Below are 25,054 nucleotides of genomic sequence, written 5' to 3' on the forward strand. Positions count from 1 at the left end.
TCTTCTAAGAACGGTTGACTGTAAATGCAGGGTTATCCTGAGTCATGATATGACATTTTATTTTGTTTTTCGTTGCATTTCTATTTTCAGCTGACATGGATGAAAGAGATGAAGTTGAAAGCTGTAGCATTTACCCGGTATGTTGCTATTCAACCCTTTGCATGTACTTCACTGTCTGAAAATCATATCCCGTGTCCAGATATTCCTGTTTATCATGATTTGACAGTCTTTTTTTGGACATGGTTTGGGAAATAACACAAGCTCCGCAAACATTGTGCAATACTTGGAATACACTGAATTACTGGGTCATCAGAATATCTGGGCCATTTTTTTTTATTTTTTTTATTTTAATTTTAATTTTATTTATTTTTTTGTTGTTGAAATTTTAGACATTAGAGGCACACCGTGTCAAATCTGGCAAGATTATTGACTAAAGCTTAATATAGTACCCATAAATTGTCAGTGTGCAATCGCTGTTAAGTAAGCGTTATTTGTTTTTCCTACTCATTCAACAATTCTTTTATATATACTGTACATATAACAAGGGTCTTGCTGACAGAGGATCACCGTCTTGCACCTCCATGTTTGTTTGTAAAGGCCGCCTGGTGCCTGCATATTGGCTATAAATACTGTAGTGACTGCAGTGAGTGGGCTGTGCAGGCCTGCAAGGCCTTCTCTGCTGGCCTCTCTCGTAATGATGTAAATCCAATTATTCTCCATAGTCTGTTCTCTTCATGTCATTATACATCCACTCGGTTGTGCTGCCTCCAGGGATGTATATTATGGTATGCATGGTTGCTGTATACTATCTGAGTTTTTATCCAACCATATTTCAGCTAGCCTGTGTTGTCAGGGGAGAGGTCAGAGTCTTTCTGAATCAACACAGCCGACTCCTGTACAGTAGCCAATCGGATCGCGACTCTGCGTCATGAAGGCCAGCGAGAAGGTCTTATGCTGAACTTGACATGTTCATGTCCTGTGATTGGATTGGTGAGAGCCTGAGAAATACCTGAGCTGAACCTTAAGCGCCTGTTACCTGCCAACGGCTGTAAATCGTCTGATCATCTGCAATTTATAATGGAAATATCGTGGCACATTGGTGCAACATGATCATTGTTTTGCTGTTGCATATTCTCAGTGTGCTGATTTATTTTCATTGAGTAGTTTGTTTCATTATTGCGTTGTTGCCTTGTTAGTAAAGGCGCCAATGTGCAGTTTATTGGAACGACTTGTGTAAACTTCCATAGGGTACTTTTGGTGGACGTATTAAAACTTTTTTTTTTTTTTATCTTTTTCTGTTAAATTTTCTTTTTATTTTTGAGATTTGTGCATCTGCAATCTTAGTTTTCTGCTCTTTATTATCAATGCAAGCTTATTTTTATTTATGGTTTGTAAACCTAATAATGTTAAGGAAATTATGTTTCCATTGTTTATTTTTGCAAAAGTGTAAATTATCTAGGACACATTATCACTCATGGCTTATCTGATGATAATAACATGTGCAGGCAACGGCGTGCGTTATATACACAAGCTGACACATGCAGTTTTTTTGTTTTTTTTTCTGGTCTTCAGACAATGTTAAAACAGCTCAGAGCTTACTGCACCCTTCTTCAAATGACTCCTTTGTGGGTTCAGTTTAAAAAGTATTATTAGGAGTATTAGGAGTGGCGTTGGACGATACCTCAAGATTTTATCATCTCGCGATGTCTCAAGACACAATATCGCTTCTATCAATGCAGTTAATTTTGTGTTGAAATGACAATGCACGGGCCGCAAGACAGCACCCATCTCTCATCTCTCTCTTTCCCGTGTCCGTCTTACACACACACACACACACACCACACGCACGCGAGCACACATATGACCTGCTTTCCCACTGAAACTGAAACCTTGTTTCTCTCTTCCTCCAGTTACAACAACACTTTAAAGTACACACCTCTGATTGTGTCAGGCACAGAATATTTGTTGAGCAAGCCAAACTTGGTGATTTTTTTTGGTGATTTTGTGGTTTAAAACCATCAATGAGTTTGGATTTGTGTTAACCTTCTGACAATACAGGGGGTTAAGAAGGCAAAGAATGTTACCAATGAAACAAGTTCAGTCGCATTACTTTCCATTGTGGCCTTTCTGGCTGTTGGTTTCATTAACGTCTGAGGAAATCATTACTTTAAAAATGTCATCGCTTGTAATTTGAGTAAGTACATTTCGTTCTTGTCCATTTCAGGCGAACATTCATCACAGAGTTACTTTCTCATGATTATTTATTTATTATACATTACTGAACTTGTGTTGTCCTTCATTGACCCTAGTTTTCTCTGTTTTGCTGGCCTGTAGCATGCAACACTGTGAGATTTGCTGTTCATGTTATAAATGTTTGCAAATCTTTTTGTGGTCTCAATGAATTTGTCTCTGGTTAACATTTTAGACGCCGGTTCCATTCAGTAGTGACATCAAGGCCAAGATGGAGCAGTTTGTGGTGGAAAGGACCGAGGCCAACATGGTATCCACTGATATTCACTGACCATTGCAATTGATTGTCAGAATGTTACGAGGTCCTTAGACAAAACCAAAATGTGCAATTGAATGTTCGTATCGACTGGAGTGACAGAACTGACCCAACCCCTTATATTTTCACTCTGATTATCTTCTCTCGCTTTCAGAAATCTTTCACCACGCAATGTCGACCCTCTTGAAAGCAAATGTATTCAAATAAATTAATATATAACAATGACTAAGAAAGTGTGCAATGTTTGTCCTTTGTTTCTTTCCAGTGGACAGCACTGCTGATTGGAGCAACAACAGTCATTTCTGTAGTTGGAGTCATTGTGTTTTTCCTGTACAGAAGATACAAACTATCAAGTCAGTGTCAGTCATGTCTTGTCTTCGCTTTTGTTTTGTGTCTACAACGAATGCCTGCAGCGAAATGTTGCATGTATTGTGCGTGCACCATATATCCTCAATTAGAGCTATAAGAATTATTAATTGTCCAACTTTAGCACCATGCAAAAAATAAATGCACAGTCGTACCCGCTCATGTTTCCAGTAGTGGCAGAAACAACCCAACTGTAATTCATTTTAAAGGTCAATGTCCCCTTTTGACATCACAAAGGGCCTCGTTTTAGCACATACTGTCTAAACATTTAGGCAAGTAAAAGAAGCCACTTCATTCACTGGCTAACAATGGAAAATGTAACTATCTGGGGCATTTAATGGTTTTTAATGTAAAATAATGCTTGCTCAATCTATAACGGCGTTAATTTGAGGTGCTATGCTATGGTTAATTTTGTGATTTTCTGCATTTTATGCCTTAGGTCAGCAAAGCTTTTGCATTGTAATTTGTATGTATAAAGTCTTAAATGACCTTCCACTGCACGTGTCCTGTTTCAGAGAACGAGGTTGGCACTCCCAAGTATCGCTTCAGAAAGAGAGACAAAGTTATGTTCTATGGCCGAAAGATCATGAGAAAGGTTGGTGCCACTTTGTATATTTTATCAATACTCCTTTACACCGACCACAATGGATTGTCTCTTCCGTTCAGTACATGATCACGAAATCTAACTGTTTATATTTAGCCGGCTTTGGCCGCCTGTCAGTATGTGGTTGTTTTACAAATCAGCACCATTGGCAAACGTCCATTTAAAAGATTTGTTTTTGAAACCCGAGAGTGCTGGCTAGATGGTCTACCCTGAGACTGGGAGGGCAGGGCTTCGAGCTTTGTCAGGATGCTCTGTCTGGATCTCTAATCTAAAATTATTCAGCTCTAATGTCTAATAGGCAAATAAATGTTATTGTAGTCCACTTCCACAGTGAAAAGATGCCTTATGCAACACTTATACATTGTTTTCCTCTTTTTACTGCCCCTCTCTGACCAGCATGTAACTTGTGGAGCTGCCTGTTTAATGTTGTAACAACATAGATTTGTTTGGTGAAAAAAAGAACAACGGTGATCCAATAGTTTACAGTCCAAACAACTAGCATCCACTGAAATCTACCAACTTTAGCAGTGATTGGTCACTTCAATGAAAAGCTAGACAGATCAAACACTCCAATGTGGCCTCGTTTTGCAGTCATGTTGTGACACCCAAACGTTTCTTCTGCAGGTGCAAACGTTGTCTGCAGCCCCCACTTCTAATTCAAACTCAGCTCCTCGCCAGAGAGTGAGAAAGAGAACCAAAGTATTATCTATAGCTCGCAAGTAAGTGCTTTTTTTTTTTGTTTTTTTGTTTTTTGTTTTTTGTTTTGTTTTTTTGTTTTTTTTGCAAATTGAAAAAATAACAAAAAAAAAAGAAAAGAAATGGCATGTACTTAAGTATTCACAGCCTTTGCCATGAAGCTCAAAACTGAGCTAGGCTGCATCCTGTTTATCCTTGAGTTTCTGCAGCCTAATTTTAGTCCACCTGTGGTAAATTCAATTGATTGGACATGATTTGGAAAGGTCAAGCACCAACCATGCGCCAAGTCAAAGGAATTGTCTGTAGACCTCCAAGACAGAATTATCCCCTGGTACAAACCTGGGCAAGGTTAGAGGAGAATTCCCGCTGCTCAGTGGCCTCCATCAGAAGTTCAGGACTCTTCCTAGAGCTGGTTGGCCATCTAAACTTGAGTGATCAGCAGAGAAGGGCCTTAGTAAGGGAGGTGACCAGGAACCCGATGGTTCCTTTCTCAGAGCTCCAGAGTTCCTCTGTGGAGAGATGAGAACCATCCAGAAGGAATCAGGCCTGTATGGTAGAATGGACAGAAGAAAGACACTCCTTAGTAACAGGCACTGTTTCAGCCCACCTGGGCTCTCAGACCATGAGGAACAAAGGTCAGGATGCTCAGAGTAGTCAGGATAGAGGGAAAGATGAACGCAGCGATGTACAGACTCATCCTGGATGAAAACCTGCTCCGCAAGTCCGCAGCGTTCTTGACCTCAGACTGCGGTGACGGCTCATCTTTCAGCAGGACAACGACCCTCGGGCACAGAGCCAAGTTATCAATGGAGCTGCCTCAGAACAACTCAGTGACTGTCAGTGAGTGGCCCAGACTGGGATCTGATTGATCATCTCTGGAGACATCTGAAAACGATACTTCCAGTCCAACCCGATTGAGCTTGAGAGGTGCTGCAAAGAGAAAAAGTGAAGGGGCGAAGCGGCCTGAAGAGAGGGGCGCCAAGCTTGTGGCATTATATAGAAACAGACTTGAGGGTGTAACTGCTGCTGAAGGTGATTCAACACAGCAAAGGCCAGTGAATACTGCTGTATGTGCGATTTGTTACTATTTGTTAATTTCAATTTTGTTTTTTTTAATACATTTGCAATATATATATATATATATATATATGTATATATATGTATATATATGAATATATATATATATATATATATATATATATATATATATATATATATATATGTATATGTATATGTATATATATATGAATATGTATATCTATGTATATACACATACATTTTTATTTGTTGTTTTCAATTTTGTTTTTTTAATAGAAAAGAGAAAATTGATATTATAATGGGAAAATACAATTTGTAAAGGTTAATGAGCTGAGTGTCTTCACTCCACTTAAAGTGTGTGTGTGTGTGTGTGTGTGTGTGTGTGTGTGTGTGTGTGTGTGTGTGTGTGTGTGTGTGTGTGTGTGTGTGTGTGTGTGTTTCAGGATCCTGCGTATCCGGAGGGAGCCCCCCACCCTCCAGCCCAAAGAGCCTCCACCGTGCCTACTGGAAGCTGACTTGACTGAGTTTGATGTGCAGAACTCACATCTGCCCTCTGAGGTGTTGTACATGCTGAAAAATGTCAGGTCAGTAAAGCCTGGTGCTTCATGTATTCTTTCATTTTAAGGGAGTGTAGGAGTGCAGGTTATATGCACAATGCTCCTGTGTAATTTTTCTTTAATATTATAAAATAAATATATACATTTTTATCCAGCTACTGTGTCATATAATAGTATTAAAGGACCCTAACTAAGACTCTTTGGATGCTGTCTCACCTCCAGAAGTGGAATGTTGTTGGGTGTTTTTTTTTTTTTTTTTAATTCTTCGGAATAACTCTGCATCTAACTGTGTGTTGTGAAAAAAGGGTCCTCGGTCACTTTGAGAAGCCCCTCTTCCTGGAGCTTTGTCGTCACATGCTGCTCATCCAGATGCACCAGGGAGAGGCGCTCTTCCGGCCAGGCGACACGGACGACAGTATTTACGTGGTGCAAGACGGACGCCTCGAGCTGTGCATCCATGAGAGTGTAAGAGCACAACGCACATTCTGTGTAATGCTTTAGAATCTGTGTGGACCCCAGGAAGATCAGGGACCACTGCTGTGGAAGCTAAGGGGGATCGGGAAAAAGAAATGAAGAAATCGAAATACACAGAACCACAAGTGTTGGTTCTGTACCAACATGGTTGATCAATAGCCACGTTAGTAAAATCCTGATTGGAGCGTTCCTGCTTTGAACAGATCTTCACAAAAATAAAAGACTGGATTCATTCTCTACATTACAAATTGCTGTTCTTTGTTCATATTGACATTTGGCTATGTTTTCTGCAGGATGGCACAGACGCTGTGGTGAAGGATGTTCTACCAGGAGACAGTGTTCACAGTTTGCTGAGTGTCCTTGACATCATCACGGCACGTTTTCACCTTCGTCTGTGGCACACCTGTATTTTCAAACGTATTATTCTTACGATGGACTTTCTCTTGATGTGCCTCTGTCTAAGCACTGTCTTGTGTGTTATTATATAGGGATATCCAGCTCCCTACAAAACCGTGTCTGCGAGAGCTGCAGTTCCCTCCACGGTCCTGCGTCTTCCTGCGACCGCTTTCGAGTCGGTCTTTGACAAATACCCAGAGACTCTAGTTCGTGTCATCCAGGTGTGTTCTCACTGGTTCACTGGTCACATATTAGGCACTTGGAGAGCAATTCAACATTGATCACCAGTTTATTTTCAGTGTGTCATCAATAGAACAACGCTACATGACAACGCTGATATACATATCAGAGTGACCTGTATCTGCATGAAGCCAAACCCGATAAATGGCATTTGGACTCTATTTGCATGTTTGACAGATGCAATTTCTGTATTATTGTTGTTCAGTTATGTTACTAAATGGGACTTGAGATGGAAATTAGAGTTATGGCTATAATCTCTCTTGTGTTTACATGTGAATAATTAATGCGATTTTTTTCCCATTTTGAAAATCGATCCATTAATCAATCGAGTCTCATTGCATCCCCCTAGTAGTTCAACTTCCTCTTTAGATTGCATGTACAATGAATGTTGCACACATTTTTGCGTTAGCAAACCTTTAGTAAATCAGCCCTCCTGTGCTTTATCTTGTTGCTTCGAGTGTGTCCTCGTTTTCCAGTTCCATCTAAGTTCCAGTTCAAGCTGAAGTTTTCATTTATAGCTGAATGTTATTGTTACCTCCAGTATTCCTTCAATTTAATGCATTTGCGGTTATAAAAAAAAAAATGTTATTCCCAATTTGAAATTATTTTTGTCTATTTCCGTGAGCAGAAGAACGCTACAGTGGAGTTTCTTTTTTTTTCAGTTTGTTCTTGGAAGCTGAACATTTTAACTTAACTTAAGGCCATTAACTGTCCTGTCTTTATTTTTCTGTATTATTTTTTCTTTCTGCGGTGCCTCAACAGATCATCATGGTGCGTCTCCAGAGAGTTACCTTTCTTGCCCTGCACAACTACCTCGGCCTGACCACTGAACTCTTCAACCCGGTAACTCTTTTTTTCTTGTACTAACTCTGTAAATATGTCTCATTTGATCACATTTGATTTGATTTGATTTGATTAGTCCATGTATCATGCTTAGGTTTTTTGTATGTATATGTGTATTCTGTGTATTGTATTTTTTTTTTTGTTGTGTTTATTTATTTGGTTGGCAGGTTGGTTTTCAGTTTGGTTTTTGCACATCAGTCAATCAAATTTAATCATATTTATATGCAGAGCTCATTTTTCTAGAATTTTTTTTTTTCTCATGGGGCTTTAAAATCTTGGTGCCACCAAGTGGTGGTGATTCCGCCTCAGAGTGGTAGCACAACACACAACTACTCACTGAATTACAAGAAGATATGATGTGGAATTTCAACATAAAACTCATCTTTCAATGCGTGATTTTTCGATGCAAGTTTTGGAAAAATGAATCCTTGTTGCCATTTCAGGGTGAACAAGTCCATGTTTTTCACTTTGATTACTCAGATACATGATGATGAAAATTCAGTACAAATGTGGTTGCTGTGTGTATGCAGGAGAGTCAGGCCATTTCCCTGGTGTCCGTTGCAAATGTTCTTGGCGATGCCCAGCCATACAGAGGCATCCGCAGGCAGGCTTCCCACTCCGAGGATCAGGGCCCTGAAAAAGGTGACGCCGGTTTGAAAAGGGTTCTTCCTTGAACCCTCTCCGTCTGCATTGCTCTGAACTGCAAAAAGACATCCTGTTTCTCCTAAACTCGTTTGCTTTCAGATTTCAAATCAGCGGAAAAGTTTGGCTCGACTGAAGCAGGAACGTTCAAGTACAAGAAAACCCGTTCTCTCTCCACCCCAATGGCAGTTACAGGTACAACACATTCACCCACAATGGGTTTTTTTTTTTTTTTTTTTTTTTTTTTTTTAGATGTTAAGAGTATATTACAAATACCTGGAATTTAAAAAAAAAACAACAACATGAATTTAAATTACATAGGCAACTTCAAGTAAACTTAATACATGAATACAAATTACCTGCATATATTTGTACTTGGGTTAGTGATTTTAGTCTTATGACAAGTGTCGAACCATTATTCATTTCAAAACATCAATTCAAACATTTAGTTTGCTTCCTAGTAATATGATGATTTGGTCATTATTAATGCTGCTGCAGGCAATACCTGCATAGATGGAGCAGGATTACTGGCACACCTTTTCAAATTTAAAGGTAAAAAGGTAGGTTAAAGCTACATAGAGATTAAATAAAAGGCTCCATCAACATTTGTATTTCAAAGTAAAAAATTCACTGAGACTTTATTCCTGTGACGTATAGTCACATATAGAATATAGAAATATAGAAGAAGTCGCTGTGTGTGTGCGTGTGTGTGTGTGTGCGTGTGTGTGTGTGTGTGTGTGTGTGTGTGTGTGTGTGTGTGTGTGTGTGTGTGTGTGTGTGTGTGTGTGTGTGTGTGTGTGTGTGTGTGTGGTGTGTATAGAAGTATAGTCATGTTCATGTAATCTCTGGGATCATTTTCTTGATCTCTTTCTTGGCTTAGACTACAGATACAGTGACAGATGTTCACATTATACTTTCCACATATGCAGAAATCCTGATAGTGATCTGTCAGAACGTGATTTCATGTTTATGCTTTTTTTTCTTGCTCATATTTTGTTGTTAGATGGAATGACTTCATGTAGTGCACTTCAAGCCTAACTGGCTGTCAACTCTTTGTCTTTCAGGTGACATGTCTCTTGACCTGAACAGAGTGTATGAGGAAGAGGGAGCATCAAAAGAGGAGACATTGTCCTACAGCCCTAAGAAGGTCTCTGGGTGAAGATTGTTATTTTTCACTTGAACTTTTGACATCATTTTTCAAACACTTACAGCCAGAACCACAAGCTGACTCATTTGACTCATTTGTTTATATCTTAGTTAATCATGTGCCTACATTTTGCATAACATTACACTAACCTCTATAGTGTCAAATAGAAAGAACTCTGATAGAGTCCATATCCCAAGAAAGGGTTGCATTAAAAATGTTTTACCACATATACCCAAAACCTGTGTGTAACAAACTGCACCCAGGTGGCTGCTGTGCTTCCTTTCGATCATGGAAGCCATCATTGCAGTAAGACAAAGCCATCTTAAGAAGAGAAATGGAAATTAGATAAATGTACAGGTTGCTGCACAGAGCCAACCAAGTGCAGATTTATACCTAATTATAATCTAAGGCGCACATTGCAGCCAGGTAGCCAGGCTGCAATGTGCGCACCTGACTCAGATGCCAAATTTACGGCCGTGTTCACACTAGCATATCGTGGGGGCCAAAACCCTTGTGTGGTGCAAATTTCGCCTGCACTGTTATCACATAAAATGGAAGTATTTACTCCAGTGGTCAATTCTTCGTGGAACTGGCCCTTTGAATGGAAAAAAAAAAGTCACGCTAGGGTGGAGTGACCACCAACTAACTGCATTGGGTGATCTATGAATTATTTCCTATCTCATCATCTTCCGCTTATTCAGGTCTGGGTTGTGGGGCTAGTGTCCTCATCAAGGAAGCTGGTCTACCGTTCCACATCCAGAACCCTCTCCACTACCCTGGCGTAGACTGCAACTGGGAGATTGAGGAGTGTAATTCCGCGGTAGTTTGAAAGCAGCGGTGGGCTGTGCATTTCACGTCTAAGCTTTCAGTGGCGTCATACATAGTCCTACTTTATTTAATACACCTCATAATACCATCAATTCTGTCAAAATTCAAAAATAAATGTAAATTTTCCGATGGCTTTTAAGCTGGTTTTAATTTAATTCTCTGTAAAGTGGACCAGATCTGATTGACTGACTGGCTGTCTTTTTTTTTGTCTCTCAGTCTATTCTTAAGAAAAGTGTGACCATGATGCACACTCCCTCTGCCGTGTACCACTTCAATGACGGTGCTGGGGAGAAAGTCTCTTCCAACAAGGTCAATGCTATTTTCCAAGCCGCGAAGAAGGATCTGCTGCGGGCCATACCATTGCAGGTAAAACTACCAAGCTTGCTCTTTCTTTTTCTTTCATTTTAAAATGCAGCAGCTGTATTAGTCAAATCTGTCTCTATCACTGAGCTCCTCAAGCGTTCTATGTTTTCAGGATCCCAGTCGACTTGAGGGAAGGGTGACTCTTCGTCAGGTGACTGCTGGTTCAGTAGTGGCCAACCAGGGCGATCAGGTCAGTGTGCTGGGGAAGCCATGCAAAAGAGGAAAATACATTTCTTTAGACCTCATGTCGCTATTAAAGATGCCTCTGCACTTCTTGGTTGAGACCAAAAACTTCCACATTCAATTAGAAATTGGACCTGAAAAATAGAAATACTTCTTTCAGACTTTTGTGCCCAAAAATGTTTTACTGATTACTTAAGTGAAAATAATTCAGATGTTTAGTAGTTTACAGTCTAATATAACATAAACTTCGCTTCACATGACTTTGCCTACAGGACGCGAGTGTGGCATTCGTCATCTCAGGGTTGCTTCACGTGTACCAGCGTATGATAGATCGAGAAGAGGAGACCCTGCTGTTTGTCACTCATCCAGGAGAGATGGTTGGTCACCTGGCCGTCCTCACAGGGGAGCCTCTCATCTTCACTGTCCGAGCGCTCAGAGACTGCACCTTTCTCAACATTACCAAGGCCCACTTCTATGAGTAGGATCACACACGCATTTCATTGAAAGGTCCAGTGTGTAATGTTTGGCTTGATTTATGATTTTTATATTGGTAAAAGCTTAATATACTGCCCATAAATACATTGATAAAAGTGTATAATCGCAGTACAATACAAGTCATTTGGTTTTCCAACCCTTAGAACAGTTCTCATATCTATATTTACAAGAACATACATAAATTAAGGGTCTTGCTCCCATATTGCATCGCCATATTTCTAAGGAAGCCTGGTGTGGACAATCTAGCTATGCCTGACAGTGCGTATCGTAATCAGGGTGAACGCTCGCGTCTTCAAATGAACCAACGAAGAAGGACGTGGACGTGGTATCCAGGTTTGGGTGCACAGGCCACCGTAGCTCACTGGCAAGCTCAGGAGGGGGAGTTTGAGTGAAAGGTGCCGCAATCTAAAATGTAACCACTTGATGTTGCTATTACTTCTTCAAATTCTCCAAATATTACACACTTAACCCTTCAAGAAGTTTAAAAAAAAATGTGGGTCCCTGCATGTTACCATAAAATCAATGTTTTTCTTGTCAATGATGTAGGATCATGCGGGAGGAGCCCCGAATGGTGTTGAACGTAGCTCACACTGTGGTCAAGAGGGTGTCTCCATTTGTCAGACAGATTGACTTTGCCCTGGACTGGATGGCTATAGAGGCTGGCCGTGCAGTCTACAGGTACGTCTCTTCTCCAACTTGGCGAGCTAAAAGTTATTAAATTAAAGACGTTTTCTTTTATCTACTCTATTCTATTATTGCAGAAATCATTTACGTTGTATGTTATTTCAAAAAAATGCATAACATTTTCATCAAACTAGTGTGTGTAATTTTGCATTTTTTATTTTTCTGTTTTAGGCAGGGGGACAAATCAGACAGCACCTTTATTGTTCTCAGTGGGCGACTGCGCTCTGTCATTGCAAAGGATGATGGGAAAAAGGAGCTTGCTGGAGAGTATGGACGGGGGGATTTTATTGGTGTGGTAAGATATTTCAAACTTAAACTTAAAATAAATAATCATCAGAAGTCTTGATTGAGGTTTTTCAGGCTTATTGGAGATGATCCAGTGACTCCTATTGAACTCAAACATTTAAATTGAACGCTCATGACATTGTAAAATGTTCACATGTTGGCCCCATTCATCTTGGTTGAAGCATAAGCTGTCAGATGAACACATTTGTGTCACATTTTTCCATTTCCGGCTGGTTTGGTGATTGATCAGGTCGAGGCGCTGACCCACATGAACCGGGCCACCACTGTTCACGCTGTACGTGACTCCGAGCTCGCCAAACTACCCAAAGGAGCTCTGAACTCCATTAAGAGGAGGTATCCCCAAGTTGTCACGAGGCTGATTCACCTGCTGGGGCAGAAGATTCTGGGAAACATGCAGCAGGTCAACGGACCTCTGGGTGGTAATTGGACACCAGTTTTTTTTTAATTTATATTCAGAGCTGTCATCGATTCAGCGGAAACATTTTTTTTTTTTTTTTTTTTTTTTTGTGCCAGAAAGAAGTTAACTTTTAAAATACAACATTGGATTACACACATATTTAATACACATTAACGGCACATAAAATGTCAATTCAAAAATGCCTCTTCTGTTGTGCAGCTCATAGTCTGGCTCTCCAAACACCAAACAGTAAATGGGATGCTGGCAATCCAGCCTCCAACCTGTCCACTGTCACCATTCTGCCTGTTTCTGAAGACGTTCCCCTCATGGCCTTTTCCTTGGAGCTGCAACACGCACTCAGTGGCATCGGTAATGTGAACCCAATTAAATGATTTAGTCATAGTTTTTATGGTATTCTTCAAATGTCACAGATGTTGAATTTATTCCAATGTATTACAATGTAAAGCTGTTATAAAGCTGTAGCATCTTCAAATGTGTATATTTTATGTTTGAATTAATAATTTATGTCTTATGAATACATAGTGACATTTTTGGATCAGTGCTTTGATTTGAAAACTGTGCAATTTCATTCTTCTGCTGCCAGGACAATCTTATTCTCACTCATAGGTACGGCTGTTTTTGTTTTTGTTCAATAGCTCAGGGTTTAGTAGAGCAGCTATAGACATATATCAACATTCAACTGGAGCCACAATTTAATTTAACAGTTGGCAGAACTAGTTGGCAACAAAAGCATATTTTGAACTGAGAGTCCCAGTTGTTTTGATGGGAAACTGCCTTCCAAAATAATTAAACTGCTGTGACTGTTTTCACCTTTTCAAGGCCCAACACTTCTGCTGACCAGTGACATCATCAAACAAAGGCTGGGTTCCACTGCCTTGGACAGGTGGGTGTTTTATCTTTGTGATTACATTGTGCTCTTCTTACTTCTCCGTGCACAGTGCATCCAGAAAGTAATCACTGGGCTTCACGTTTTTTTTTTTTTTTTTTTTAACATTTTGTTATGTTGCAGCCCCATTTCAAAATGAATTGTCTTCCTTAAAATTCTACACGTAACATCCCATAGTGACACTGTGTGAAAAAAGCTCAATCACGTTGCACAGGAAGCGTTGGTGCACCTCTCATTTCCGGGTCGCTCCAGAGATGTTCAGTCAGACAGTTAAAGTAGTCTGAGGATTGACGGATCATTATTCTTCTTCTTATTTCTTCTTAAAATATTTTTGAAAATTCTTCTATTTCATTGTTTGTACTTCTAAAGTGTACACGAGTACCGACTGTCCAGCTGGCTCGGCCAACAGGAAGACATCCATCGTATTGTCCTCTATCAGTCCGACTCGAGGCTCACACCTTGGACGCAGCGCTGCATCCGCCAGGCTGACTGCATCATCATAGTGGGCCTGGGGGAGCAGGAGCCCACTGTGGGCGAGGTGAGCACAGAGAAGGTTGGCTGGGCCGCCTTTGAAAAAAAATCCACCTGAATAGGAAATTACAAATACCATCTCATATCCACAAAAATGCTGGATGTATTTATTTGTCTCATTAAATTCTTTTACTTTTCTAGCTTGATTTTTCTTTGCATAGTGTTTGAAAATACTTACATGGAAGTTTGTTCGTGCACACACAGTCCAGAGTGCCATGTCGCTGTGTCGGTATGGTGACACGATGGTAAAACTTTGGCAAAATTTCCATCAGCTCTGCATCGCAGAAGGTCTTGTTTGCACAAGCAGTAAAACAGGTTTGTCACTGGGAGCCGGAAAAGCCGCTGCACTTAGGCCAGTGTTTCTCAACTGGTGGGTCGCAGCTTTGTTGGCAGTACTTTTTTTCTTATTTTTAGTTTAAGCTGTTTTTGGCTCTGCAGGGGCACCACTGGTTTCAATTTGGCCACAACAGAGCTACCCCTCCTTTCTCTAATCCCCCTCTTTCCCTCGTCAGAGGTGTCAAGCGTCCATGTCTGTGGCACTTACCGACCCATCAACGATCCCAGCTGCACCCTGAGAGACAATGCAGAGCAGTCAAAGACAGTCAGAAAATGAGACAACTACTATCATATTTTTGTCTCAAAAACAGAAAAACAAAACATAATTGTTGTGGTGAGGTTCTGGGGATGCTGAAAATGTCTTTTTTTTAAGTAGTAAGAACCACTGTGTTTTCATCAGCAGCGAGGAAAGAACCAGTAGTCCCCAAACGTTGATTTTGACAAGTGTTCAAACAAGTGGAAATAAGTCACTTCCTGTTTATCGAAATTCAAAAATTTGAGTTACGTCGGCAGGTGTCGGGGGGCCGTCGGTGGGTGTCGGTCGCATGGGCTTAGTCCCTCCAACGCTGCTTGCAGCTTTGATTTTATTTAAAGGGAGGATTTTAAAATTTATTGACGAGACATTATAGAAAGTGGGCTAGTGTTTTTATTTTTGTGGAATGAATTTAGGTCACAACTGAGACTCCACTCATCTGTTTTTGACCCACTAGCATTCATGTGTATAGCGACTGGAATGCAAATGTCCAATACAGAGTGACAAGCTGCTCCACCATTTGTGCAGTCTTCCCTGCTGCCAGGCGGCTCACAATAAGGAAAAGACCCTGGCGGCGACCTTATGTTGACCTCTTCCTTCTGCAGCTGGAGCAAATGTTGGAGGGCAGTGCAGTCCGGGCTCAGAAGCAGCTGGTGCTGCTGCACAGAGAGGACGGCCCGCCACCCAGAGGGACGGCCGAGTGGCTCAACATGCGGAGCTGGATCTCCAGACACCATCACCTCTCTTGCCCCCGTCGAGTGTTCTCCAAGAGGAGTCAACCTAAACTGGTACCAAGCACTGGCTGACACACCGAAGCACCTCTGGCTAATGCTAGGCTAATTAAGTTACATCTTGTATAATTGGTTACTCCTATGTGTTTGATTTGCAGAGAGAGTTGTATCAACGTGTTTTTGAGAAGGGTCCCGATCGCCACTCTGACTTTTCCCGACTGGCCAGGATCCTGACTGGAAACAGTATTGCTGTTGTGCTGGGTGGAGGCGGGGCAAGGTGTGTTGTGTTATATGAATATTTTGAATCTTTTTTTCTTTTTTATATTCACATACACACTTTTTGAAAAAAAAGATCTATCAACAATTCCTTCGATTTGTTCTCCTAAAAAATGATTGAAAATGTACTGTGGTGTTGAAATTGCATAGTCTAAAAAATGCATTAGAATGTGTTCAACTCCAAGACGAGTTCATTTGAAAATCAGTCAAATTGCATATTGAGGTCAAAGATTTCCCCTCTTTGAAACACCAGCAGCGGCCACTGGCTATTAATTATACGTTTAGTTTTTAAAAAATTCCTTGAAAATTCCAAATTGTATGTACTCCAAGTTATGATGTTTCCTTTGACGGAAGAGAGAATTGATATCTATTTCCAAAACATCAGCAGAACAAAACCTAAGACCAACACTCAGCTGTGGGTCTTGTCTTACTCATTTAATAATGTGGTCATCTTAGTTTAGTTGTGAAAAGGAATTTTTACTACCTAAAAGCTCTGGCACTTTGTCACTTAATTTTTTTTCTTTCATCATTTTAAATGTCAAACAGCATATACACAATTATGTTGTGCAACTAATCTTTTTTTGTTGCAGGGGCTGCTCTCAAGTTGGTATCCTGAAGGCACTGAATGAAGCAGGCATTCCTGTCGACATAATCGGTGGCACCTCCATTGGTTCCTTCATGGGGGCTTTGTACGCTGAGGAGAAAAACCACAGCCGTCTGAGGGTTCGGGCTTGTGAGTGGGCCATGGTGTGTTAACAATGAACAAAAATTGAAATGCACTGTTGAACAAAGAAATGTCTATCAAACTATTACAAAAATGCTCTAAATTATGTCTGCTCTCAACCAGATACACAAAATATATATATATATATATATTTTTTAGCGTGAATTAGAACAAATTAAGCCAGGAAAGATTATAAAACAGTGAAAAAACGGTTTTATAATCTGTTTTATAATATGTCTAATATGTTTTATATTCTGTGTTGCTTCACAGCAACACAGAATTTTCATGTTGGTGCTTATTTAGGAAAGCTGGATGTACTTCCTCTTGCTAGGTACTAAAACAGACCTTTTTGAGTGGAGTCCAAACACCTAAGTTAGAAAAATCAAACATCCCAGTGAGTTGACATAAGAATCTATTTAAGTTATGCAAAACATTTAAAAATACTTTCAAAAAATGTATACTCGGGATGTACCAATACTGGGTTTGAGTACTCTACTCGTACTTGTAAATGCCACGACAGATATACCAGTTGTATTCAGTATGTACATGACAATTTTGTTCCATTTGTACTGCAGTGAAACTTGTGTTCTAGAGAATCATCCTGAGTAATGTTGTTCAAATAACAGAACACCTGTGGAAAAATAAACAAGTAATGGCCTCATCTAGTACTCAGTATCGGTACTGGTGAGTTCTCAAATGCAAGTACTTGTACTCCACTAGTTCTGTAAAGAAAGTGGTATTGGTGCATCCCTACATTATACACTACAATTTTTTTATTTTATTTTCCCAGTTGTACACCTCCAGGTTTATGTATCAACCTTTTTAGAAGTTTTTCTCAAAGGGTAGTCTGCCGTTTTAAATTTCACATAAGAAATCGCTCTTTTGGATGTTTTCGTTTTTTTTTTTTTGTTTTTTTAAATTAAGTATCAATTGCACACAACTGCAGTCGTCCGTTGAAATATATCAAGGTGTGACGTTTAAAATCTCAATCATTTTTTTTTTTTTGTCAAAAAAAAAAAATCACAGTTAAAAACGGCAGACAAAATGAAATTGCTTGAGCCACACAACTCTATGTTTGACCTTGTAACCTCTTTTTGAAGGACATGACTTCTTACTTTAAGAAGATCTTGGACCTCACCTACCCGGTTACCTCGATGTTCTCTGGTGCCTCCTTTAACTCCAGCATTGCGTCTGTATTCAAGGGGAAACAAATCGAGGTATGTGTTTTCTCACTCTGTATTTTCACCGTCAAAACACTTGGCTTGCACTGCCATTTTGATTCCTGATGTGAATCAAAATGGCAGTGCATATATATATATATATATATATATATATATATATATATATATATATATATATATATATATATATATATATATATATATATATATATATATATATGTGTATATATATATATATATATATATGTGTATATATATATATATATATATATGTGTATATATATATATATATATATATGTGTATATATATATATATATATATATATATATATATGTGTATATATATATATATATATATGTGTATATATATATATATATGTATATATATATATATATATATATGTATATATATATATATATGTATATATGTGTATATATATATATATGTATATATATATATGTATATATATATATATATATATATATATATGTATATATGTGTATATATATATATATGTATATATATATATATATATATATGTATATATGTGTATATATATATATATATGTATATATATATATATATATATATATATATATATATATATATATATATATATATATATATATATATATATATATATATATATATATTTATTTATGCAATACTCCCAACTATCACAGTGCAATAAAAAACAGCTGTCATGCTTAAATATACCAGTGTAGTATATGTTGTTTACTGGAGGGAAATAACTCCTGCAGAGTGTTGAAGTGTTGAGTCTGTTGAAGCTGCAATAACTGACCATCAAAGTAACAGTCAGCAGAACATGCCTGTTTGTGTGGAGCCACACAATATGAATATTTAAAATGTAGTTTGGTAATTGATTCATTGTTTATTACAGTGACAGTGACAGTTTTTTTTCCTCTGTCCCTTGTTATTAGGACCTGTGGTTGCCATACTTCAACATTACAACTGATATCACAGCTTCCACCATGAGAGTTCACACTGATGGTTTGTGTTATGTTTGCATGTCTTTTCTTGGTTAAACTTTTCTAATGTGGCATAAACAGCTTCCCAAAAAAAGTGTTGATAATTTTTTTGATCATTACCACATTTATTTAAATGAAAAATGCATTTACAGAAAACCCCCCAAAATAGCAAAGTTCAGTGCAAACAGTTGGGTTCTTTTACAGTGGATATAAGGTCTCACAGTAGAAAATGCACAAACCGTAGTCCTCCATACACATGCAGTAATTTTACATTATCACATGCAATATGTCATAATAATTTGAGTATTTATGAATGTATTTATTTTCATTCTGTGATGTAGCATTATTGCTTCCAACCAGATAAGTAGAATAATTGAAATGGGTGTTTTGTCTTTATTTTGAAAAACAAACAGATGCTTCCTATAATTATAATATAATGATAACGATTAGTAGTAGTAGTGGTAGTATTTTTTTTCCTGTGTCTGACATCCTGTCTCGGTTTTTTCTGAATTGCTATACTGTGCTACACAACCAGCAGAACTTGACATCATGCATATTCTATCATATTTCTTTCATATCCTCTCTCCTCCTCAGGTTCCTTATGGCGCTATGTCAGAGCCAGTATGTCATTATCTGGCTACCTACCACCTCTGTGTGATCCCAAAGATGGACACTTACTCATGGATGGAGGATACATCAACAACTTGCCTGGTAAATCCCACTGATCGAAGTCATTTACCAATTTAAAAAGCAGAGTGTTGATCAGTGTTTCTCAAAAGGTCTGAAATAATTTAGACAGCATTATTTTTTTCTCAAATGCAAACAAATGTTACTGACTAGAGGGTAACATAAAAATATTCTCTGATTCCATCAGTTTAACCAGAATTATCTGTCATATTCAAATATCATTTTGTCATTTTGATATGCTTTTATTTTCATTAAGCTACAATTAAATACAAACTTAACTGGATCCTAATTGCTCTCAAAATTATTGCCCCCTAGTGTTTGTACATGTAAAAAACATTTGTTTACTTTATTTAATTTTTATGCTTTTATTGTGAAATATATTTTGCAAGGCCCATTGGGCAAAAATATTGTGTCGGTTTCTAAGCTGTTGTATGATCAAAGAAACTGACGTTCACGTTCAAACTTTTTTACATTTAGGTGGTTGATGAAGTAAAAAGAATTTAAGGAAGCCCATCTGACAGCATGTTTCATATGCAGGTCACTGTCAGGTGGGCTTCCTAAAAATTGGCTTTGCAAGATGGCAGCTAACAGGGAGAAAGACCCTTATTGTTCTATGTATATTCTAATATATATGAGAACCGTTCTAAGGGTAGAAAAACTAAATTGCTTTGATTGTACTGCGAGTATACATGATAATGAATGTATTTCTGGGCAGTATGTTAGGCCTTCGCCAATAGAAAAAACATAAATCAATCCACATTTCACACACTGGACCGTTAAAAAAAAAAAAGAAGAAGTCTGTAAGAAAGAAAATAAATGTGACTTTCCCTGCTAGCCGACGTGGCCCGCTCCATGGGATCTAAGGTTGTGATTGCCATTGACGTCGGGAGTCGGGATGAAACCGACCTGACCAACTACGGGGACTCTTTAAACGGCTGGTGGTTACTGTGGAAGCGCTTCAACCCCTTTGCACAGAAAGTCAAGGTGAATTTTAATGCTAATATGACCGTCATTGCGGCACAGTGTAATGATGGATTCAACTGTATTTGTCACATGTTAATGCTGGATGATTTCATGATGTAATGCCCACTGGAAAGACAATATTTGAATTGGATATTATATTTTTTCAATGAAACTTTGGTTTATGTTTTTTTTTTTTTTTATTTGTGTGTTTGTGCATGTATAAATCTCCCTCCCTTTTTAATTTTTGCATCTCAGGTGCTCAACATGGCAGAGATCCAAACCCGGCTGGCCTACGTGTGCTGCGTGCGGCAGCTGGAGCTGGTCAAAAACACCGAGTACTGCGAGTACATCCGGCCTCCGATCGACCACTACGGCACCCTCGACTTTGGCAAGTTCGACGAGATCACTGTGAGTTTCCCGTCCCGTCCGTGAGGAACATAAAAAAAGAAAAATAAAAGCGTGAACTGTTGGGCTGTTTTCACCAACACCTGAATGTGGCTCACCCTCGCGGCAGGAGCTGGGCTACCAGCACGGGAAGACGCTGTTCGATGTGTGGCAGCGCAGCGGCGTGGTGGACAGCATGCTGAAGGACAGACACCAGGAGGAGTTTCACCGGACCAGAACTGGCCATGTGAGTGCGGGCGCCACCTCAGAACCCAGCGGGCTCTCTGTTTCCGTTCATCCCTCAGCCTGCGCAGTATAATGAAGAAAAGAAAGAATGTTAAGCACAAAGGCGAATATAGCAGTGACGTTGCAGTGAGGTTGATGACTGGCGAGGCAGTGACTCCTCAGATGTGCAAATATGTGAACCCGAAATAGACGCTTACACGGCAAATTTTGACCTTTATTGTGACATTGAACATTTTTTTTTTCTAATCTCGCTTTAATCAGTTCCAGTTCAATTCCTGTTCAATAATTCAATAGCAAGTAAACAAAAGAATGCTCTCTTGAATTATCTCTTTTTTAAAATATTTATTTTTAAATTGAAATTTAAAAGTGTGTATGGTCTGACCTTTATTTGTATATGAAGTCAATGATTAGATTACATTAGATAGATACTTTATTGATCTCCAGGAGAAATTTGCGTTTACAGCAGCTCGAAAAGGGAACTAGTGTAATAAAAGCCATGCAATATTTTAAGCCAGTAGAAAGAGAGATAACAATATGGTATTAAAATATATAATAATAAGAATAAAAATATAAAATAAAATCTGATGCTTATATATGTGTATATATATATGTATTTATGTACAGTAAAATAATATGTGGAATGTGCAAATGTTATATGTGTGTGTGTATATATACATATATAACACATAATACATATATAATACATATATAACATATATATATATGTTATATGTGTGTGTGTATATACACATATATATATGTGTGTGTGTATATATATACACATACATATAGCATAAGGACAGTATGTGTCATCCAGTTGTGCAATGGGACGTGTCAATATATATATATATATATGTCAATGCGTCCTTTATGTACCGCCTTTCTGCCGGCTCTGTGGATAGGGTGCAGTTGGTGCAGGTTTTACAGCTGCAAAAGCTGCACGATAACTGTGTGGATCTGGTCCCAGGTGTTGGACTGAAATCAACCAATGAAAGAATTGTGTCATTTCAGGTTACTTGTCCAAATGCCTCCTTCACTGACCTCGCAGAGATAGTGTCAAGAATTGACCCAGTCAAGAATACCGCAATAAATGGTGAGTTATTATATAAGGCATGCACGATGTGCTTACTGGATTAGAATTATGTAGTTCACAACCGGCTGATGGATCAATCAATCAATCAATCAATCAATCAATCAATCAATCAATCAATCTGACTATTTCGAAAATAAACTATAAAAGAAATCTTTGCATGGTTGCATATTATTATAATTATAGCTGTAGAAATGCAAGTATTATCAATTCCTTTGTTTTTGTTCATTTGTTTGCTTGTGTTTCTAGAGGAACTATCTGATGAATACCAAACAGACTATGATGAGGAAGCAGTGGAAAGTGCCCTGTCTGACTACGAGGCGTTCAACCATGGCAGTGAACACACGGAGGGAGAGGAGACAGTCGACACTTTTGAAACAGTAGGGCAAAAACCCTCACACTTTCTTTTATTTCCAGTATAAGTGAAGATGAATGGGAAGGTAACGGTGATATTATCTCTTGATCCTTTACAGGATGAAGATGTTCCAATCCAAGTGCGACACAGACCGAAAACTCACCATTGAGGTTCTCTGCCTTGAGGTTTAGTGCAAACCTTTTGGTGATCTTTGTTCCCTGTTTCAATGTTAAAAATGTTAACAGTGTTAACAATGCAGGGCAATTCAATGTGGCCATGCTTGATTTTGGAATGTATCATTTGATTCTCTTTTAATACGAGGTGTATGTGTTGGATTTTCAAGTTAACTATGAAGTAACGCGCGTGGCCTCAAACTAGCAGCAGACTGTGCTGGTTATTGAACGTGGTCAAGGTTTAGTTAGTTTAATGTTTAAAAGAGCATTGGTTTTATCAGTCGTAAGACTAACAAACCTACATATCAGTGGATGCATCACTGTTTGGCAGAGGCAAACAGCTGCATGATGAACTTTTAGTTGATAGTCGCAATACCACAGCATTACTATCGTCAAACTGTGACGGATGACATTTGACACAAACGTGGATTCAAACCTGAGCCGTCCCCTTTACGCACTGTACTGACACTGCTAACTACAATTTAACAAAGCTTTTATACTTTGTAGCTGCTCTACTCATTTTTTTAATTTAATTTTTTTTTTAATTGATCATTCACTGTTGACTATGTTTTTAGTAAATATCGATGTTAGAGTGAGGAATTGCACAATGTGGTTGGACACTATACTGTTACGGATACTACTGTAAGGAAAGAGTGAAAAAACTGAGAGAGGCTAAATCCTCGTTAACGACGGTGTCAGCACGTACACCATCCCAATTGGATTTGGCCTCAGAAAGAAATTCCTTTCTAAAAAAAAGTCTGAATCTCCTCTCCATCAAAGGATGGTTAGAAAACAATGACTTTTCATTTCTGAGTGGATAGTTGCCTTAATAAAAGCCAGACTGAATAATGAACAATTTGGTGTGAGAGTGAAATGTTAGATTGTGCCATTTTGATTAAAACAATGGAATTAATGCATGACAACATGAATGTTTGTAAGTCTGTATGGTAACCTCTAATAACAATAATAATAATATTATTTTTTTAATCAGTGTTCTTATCTTTTTTCTTTCTTTTTTCTTTCAATATTGTTTTTAATATGTGATGACAAATATGTGCAAATCAGATTCAGGCTCTAAAAGCTTTCCAGAATTGCAACCTTCCCTCTGCGGAGGTTATGGTGCCACACTCCCCGGCCCTCTTGACTTTTCAGTTCCTGTTGGAACCAGGGTATTTGCACACTTTTGAAGCTATATTACTGCTGCAAAAGAATTTAAAAAGTCTGCAAGCCATTGATTGAATTCGAACATTAGCCAGCATAACTGCGTCTTTGGTTGTCCAACGAACACGAGTGTTCTCTCAAAGTGGTTTTCAAAGTGGGGGGCTCCAAAATGCAAATAAATAAATAAACAATCTAATCAGATTATGTTTTAATTACTATTATCAGATATAATTGAATTATTGTTTATTCATTATTAATATTATTGTTATTATTATTATTTTTTATTATTATTATTATTATTATTATTATTATTGTTATTATTATTATTATTATTATTATTATTATTATTATTATTATTATTATTATTTTTAGTGCCTGCCAGTCAAAAATATTGTTTATGGCATTGCGCAGTGACTTACACTTCCCCTCCCGCTCTCGAGTTTGCCAGTGAACTACGGTAGCCTGCGCACACATACCTGGATACCTTGTCCACCAACTACAATTTAACAAAGCTTTTAAACTTTGTAGCTGCTATACTCATTTTTTTTTTTTTTTTAAATCATTCACTTCAAATTGAGAGAGGCTAAATCTTCATTAACAAAGACATTCAAAATTAGCAATGACAGTCTAATTATTGGTTTTTGTTTTTTCCCTTGTCCTGTCTGGCCATAATGACAAGCAGAAGTGTCTCTGAATGTCTATGATGGCTGACAGGTTTTATTCTCATAGCTAGATCTTGACAGTGTGAACCACACGGGCCGTTTCAGGAACTACCTCTTGAGTGGTTTTATTATATTTTTTTATGGAAGGTGACGTTCTGGCCATGACCGGACTGAGTTTAATTATTAAATACATTGTTCATGGTGTTGCGTGTGTGATGTGCCCGTTTGCGCCATTTATCAAGATGATTTGCTCTTCAAGCTCGTCTGGCTAGTGCAAAATGGACGGGTTTGTGACAAAGAGACCGAAGGAACAGACGGACAGCCCAGCTGCCAGGATTATCAACATGTTAGTTAGTTGTATTCTTATTCTAAACAAATGTAACAATTGTTGAATAGCAAATAAAAGTCAGAAAAAAAACATGTCTAAAGGCTGATGTTTCTTTACATGTATTGTAACTGTTGGTTTGTGAAGGAGGTCCCAAGCCAGAAGCTGATGCTTCCATGGCCTCGACATGTTAGGAACTCCTGGTTTAAACAACCCATGACACAGACATCAGAAAACTTCAAATTGCACAAAATAAACCAAGTACATTTATCTCACTTTATTTTAACTGTCTGCGACGTGCAAATATTTGGAAA

The 25,054-nt window shown here is 38.4% G+C and overlaps 1 protein-coding gene across 1 annotated transcript; it reads left to right on the top strand.

Annotated features, from left to right (window-relative positions):
- pnpla7b (patatin-like phospholipase domain containing 7b) lies at positions 1–24,820 on the top strand. The gene is made up of 35 exons (XM_076047008.1): positions 1–137; positions 2,426–2,500; positions 2,772–2,859; positions 3,388–3,467; positions 4,101–4,195; positions 5,654–5,794; positions 6,073–6,232; positions 6,535–6,615; positions 6,730–6,858; positions 7,640–7,720; positions 8,251–8,362; positions 8,465–8,557; positions 9,427–9,509; positions 10,554–10,703; positions 10,813–10,890; positions 11,156–11,361; positions 11,925–12,056; positions 12,234–12,357; positions 12,598–12,787; positions 12,985–13,134; positions 13,606–13,669; positions 14,042–14,210; positions 15,398–15,580; positions 15,682–15,800; positions 16,390–16,546; positions 17,624–17,740; positions 18,647–18,716; positions 19,289–19,405; positions 20,217–20,365; positions 20,600–20,752; positions 20,859–20,975; positions 21,986–22,067; positions 22,314–22,444; positions 22,538–24,390; positions 24,591–24,820. Exons 1-34 carry the CDS (start codon positions 96–98, stop codon positions 22,586–22,588), a joined length of 3,969 nt encoding a protein of 1,322 aa, XP_075903123.1. The 5' UTR covers positions 1–95; the 3' UTR covers positions 22,589–24,390; positions 24,591–24,820.
- The last annotated feature ends 234 nt before the right edge of the window (positions 24,821–25,054 follow it).

This window comes from Nelusetta ayraudi, unplaced genomic scaffold, assembly GCF_046127955.1.
Source record: "Nelusetta ayraudi isolate G7.1 ecotype Tasmania unplaced genomic scaffold, CSIRO-AGI_Nayr_v1 ptg000092l, whole genome shotgun sequence".
NCBI classification, from domain to species: Eukaryota; Metazoa; Chordata; class Actinopteri; order Tetraodontiformes; family Monacanthidae; genus Nelusetta; species Nelusetta ayraudi.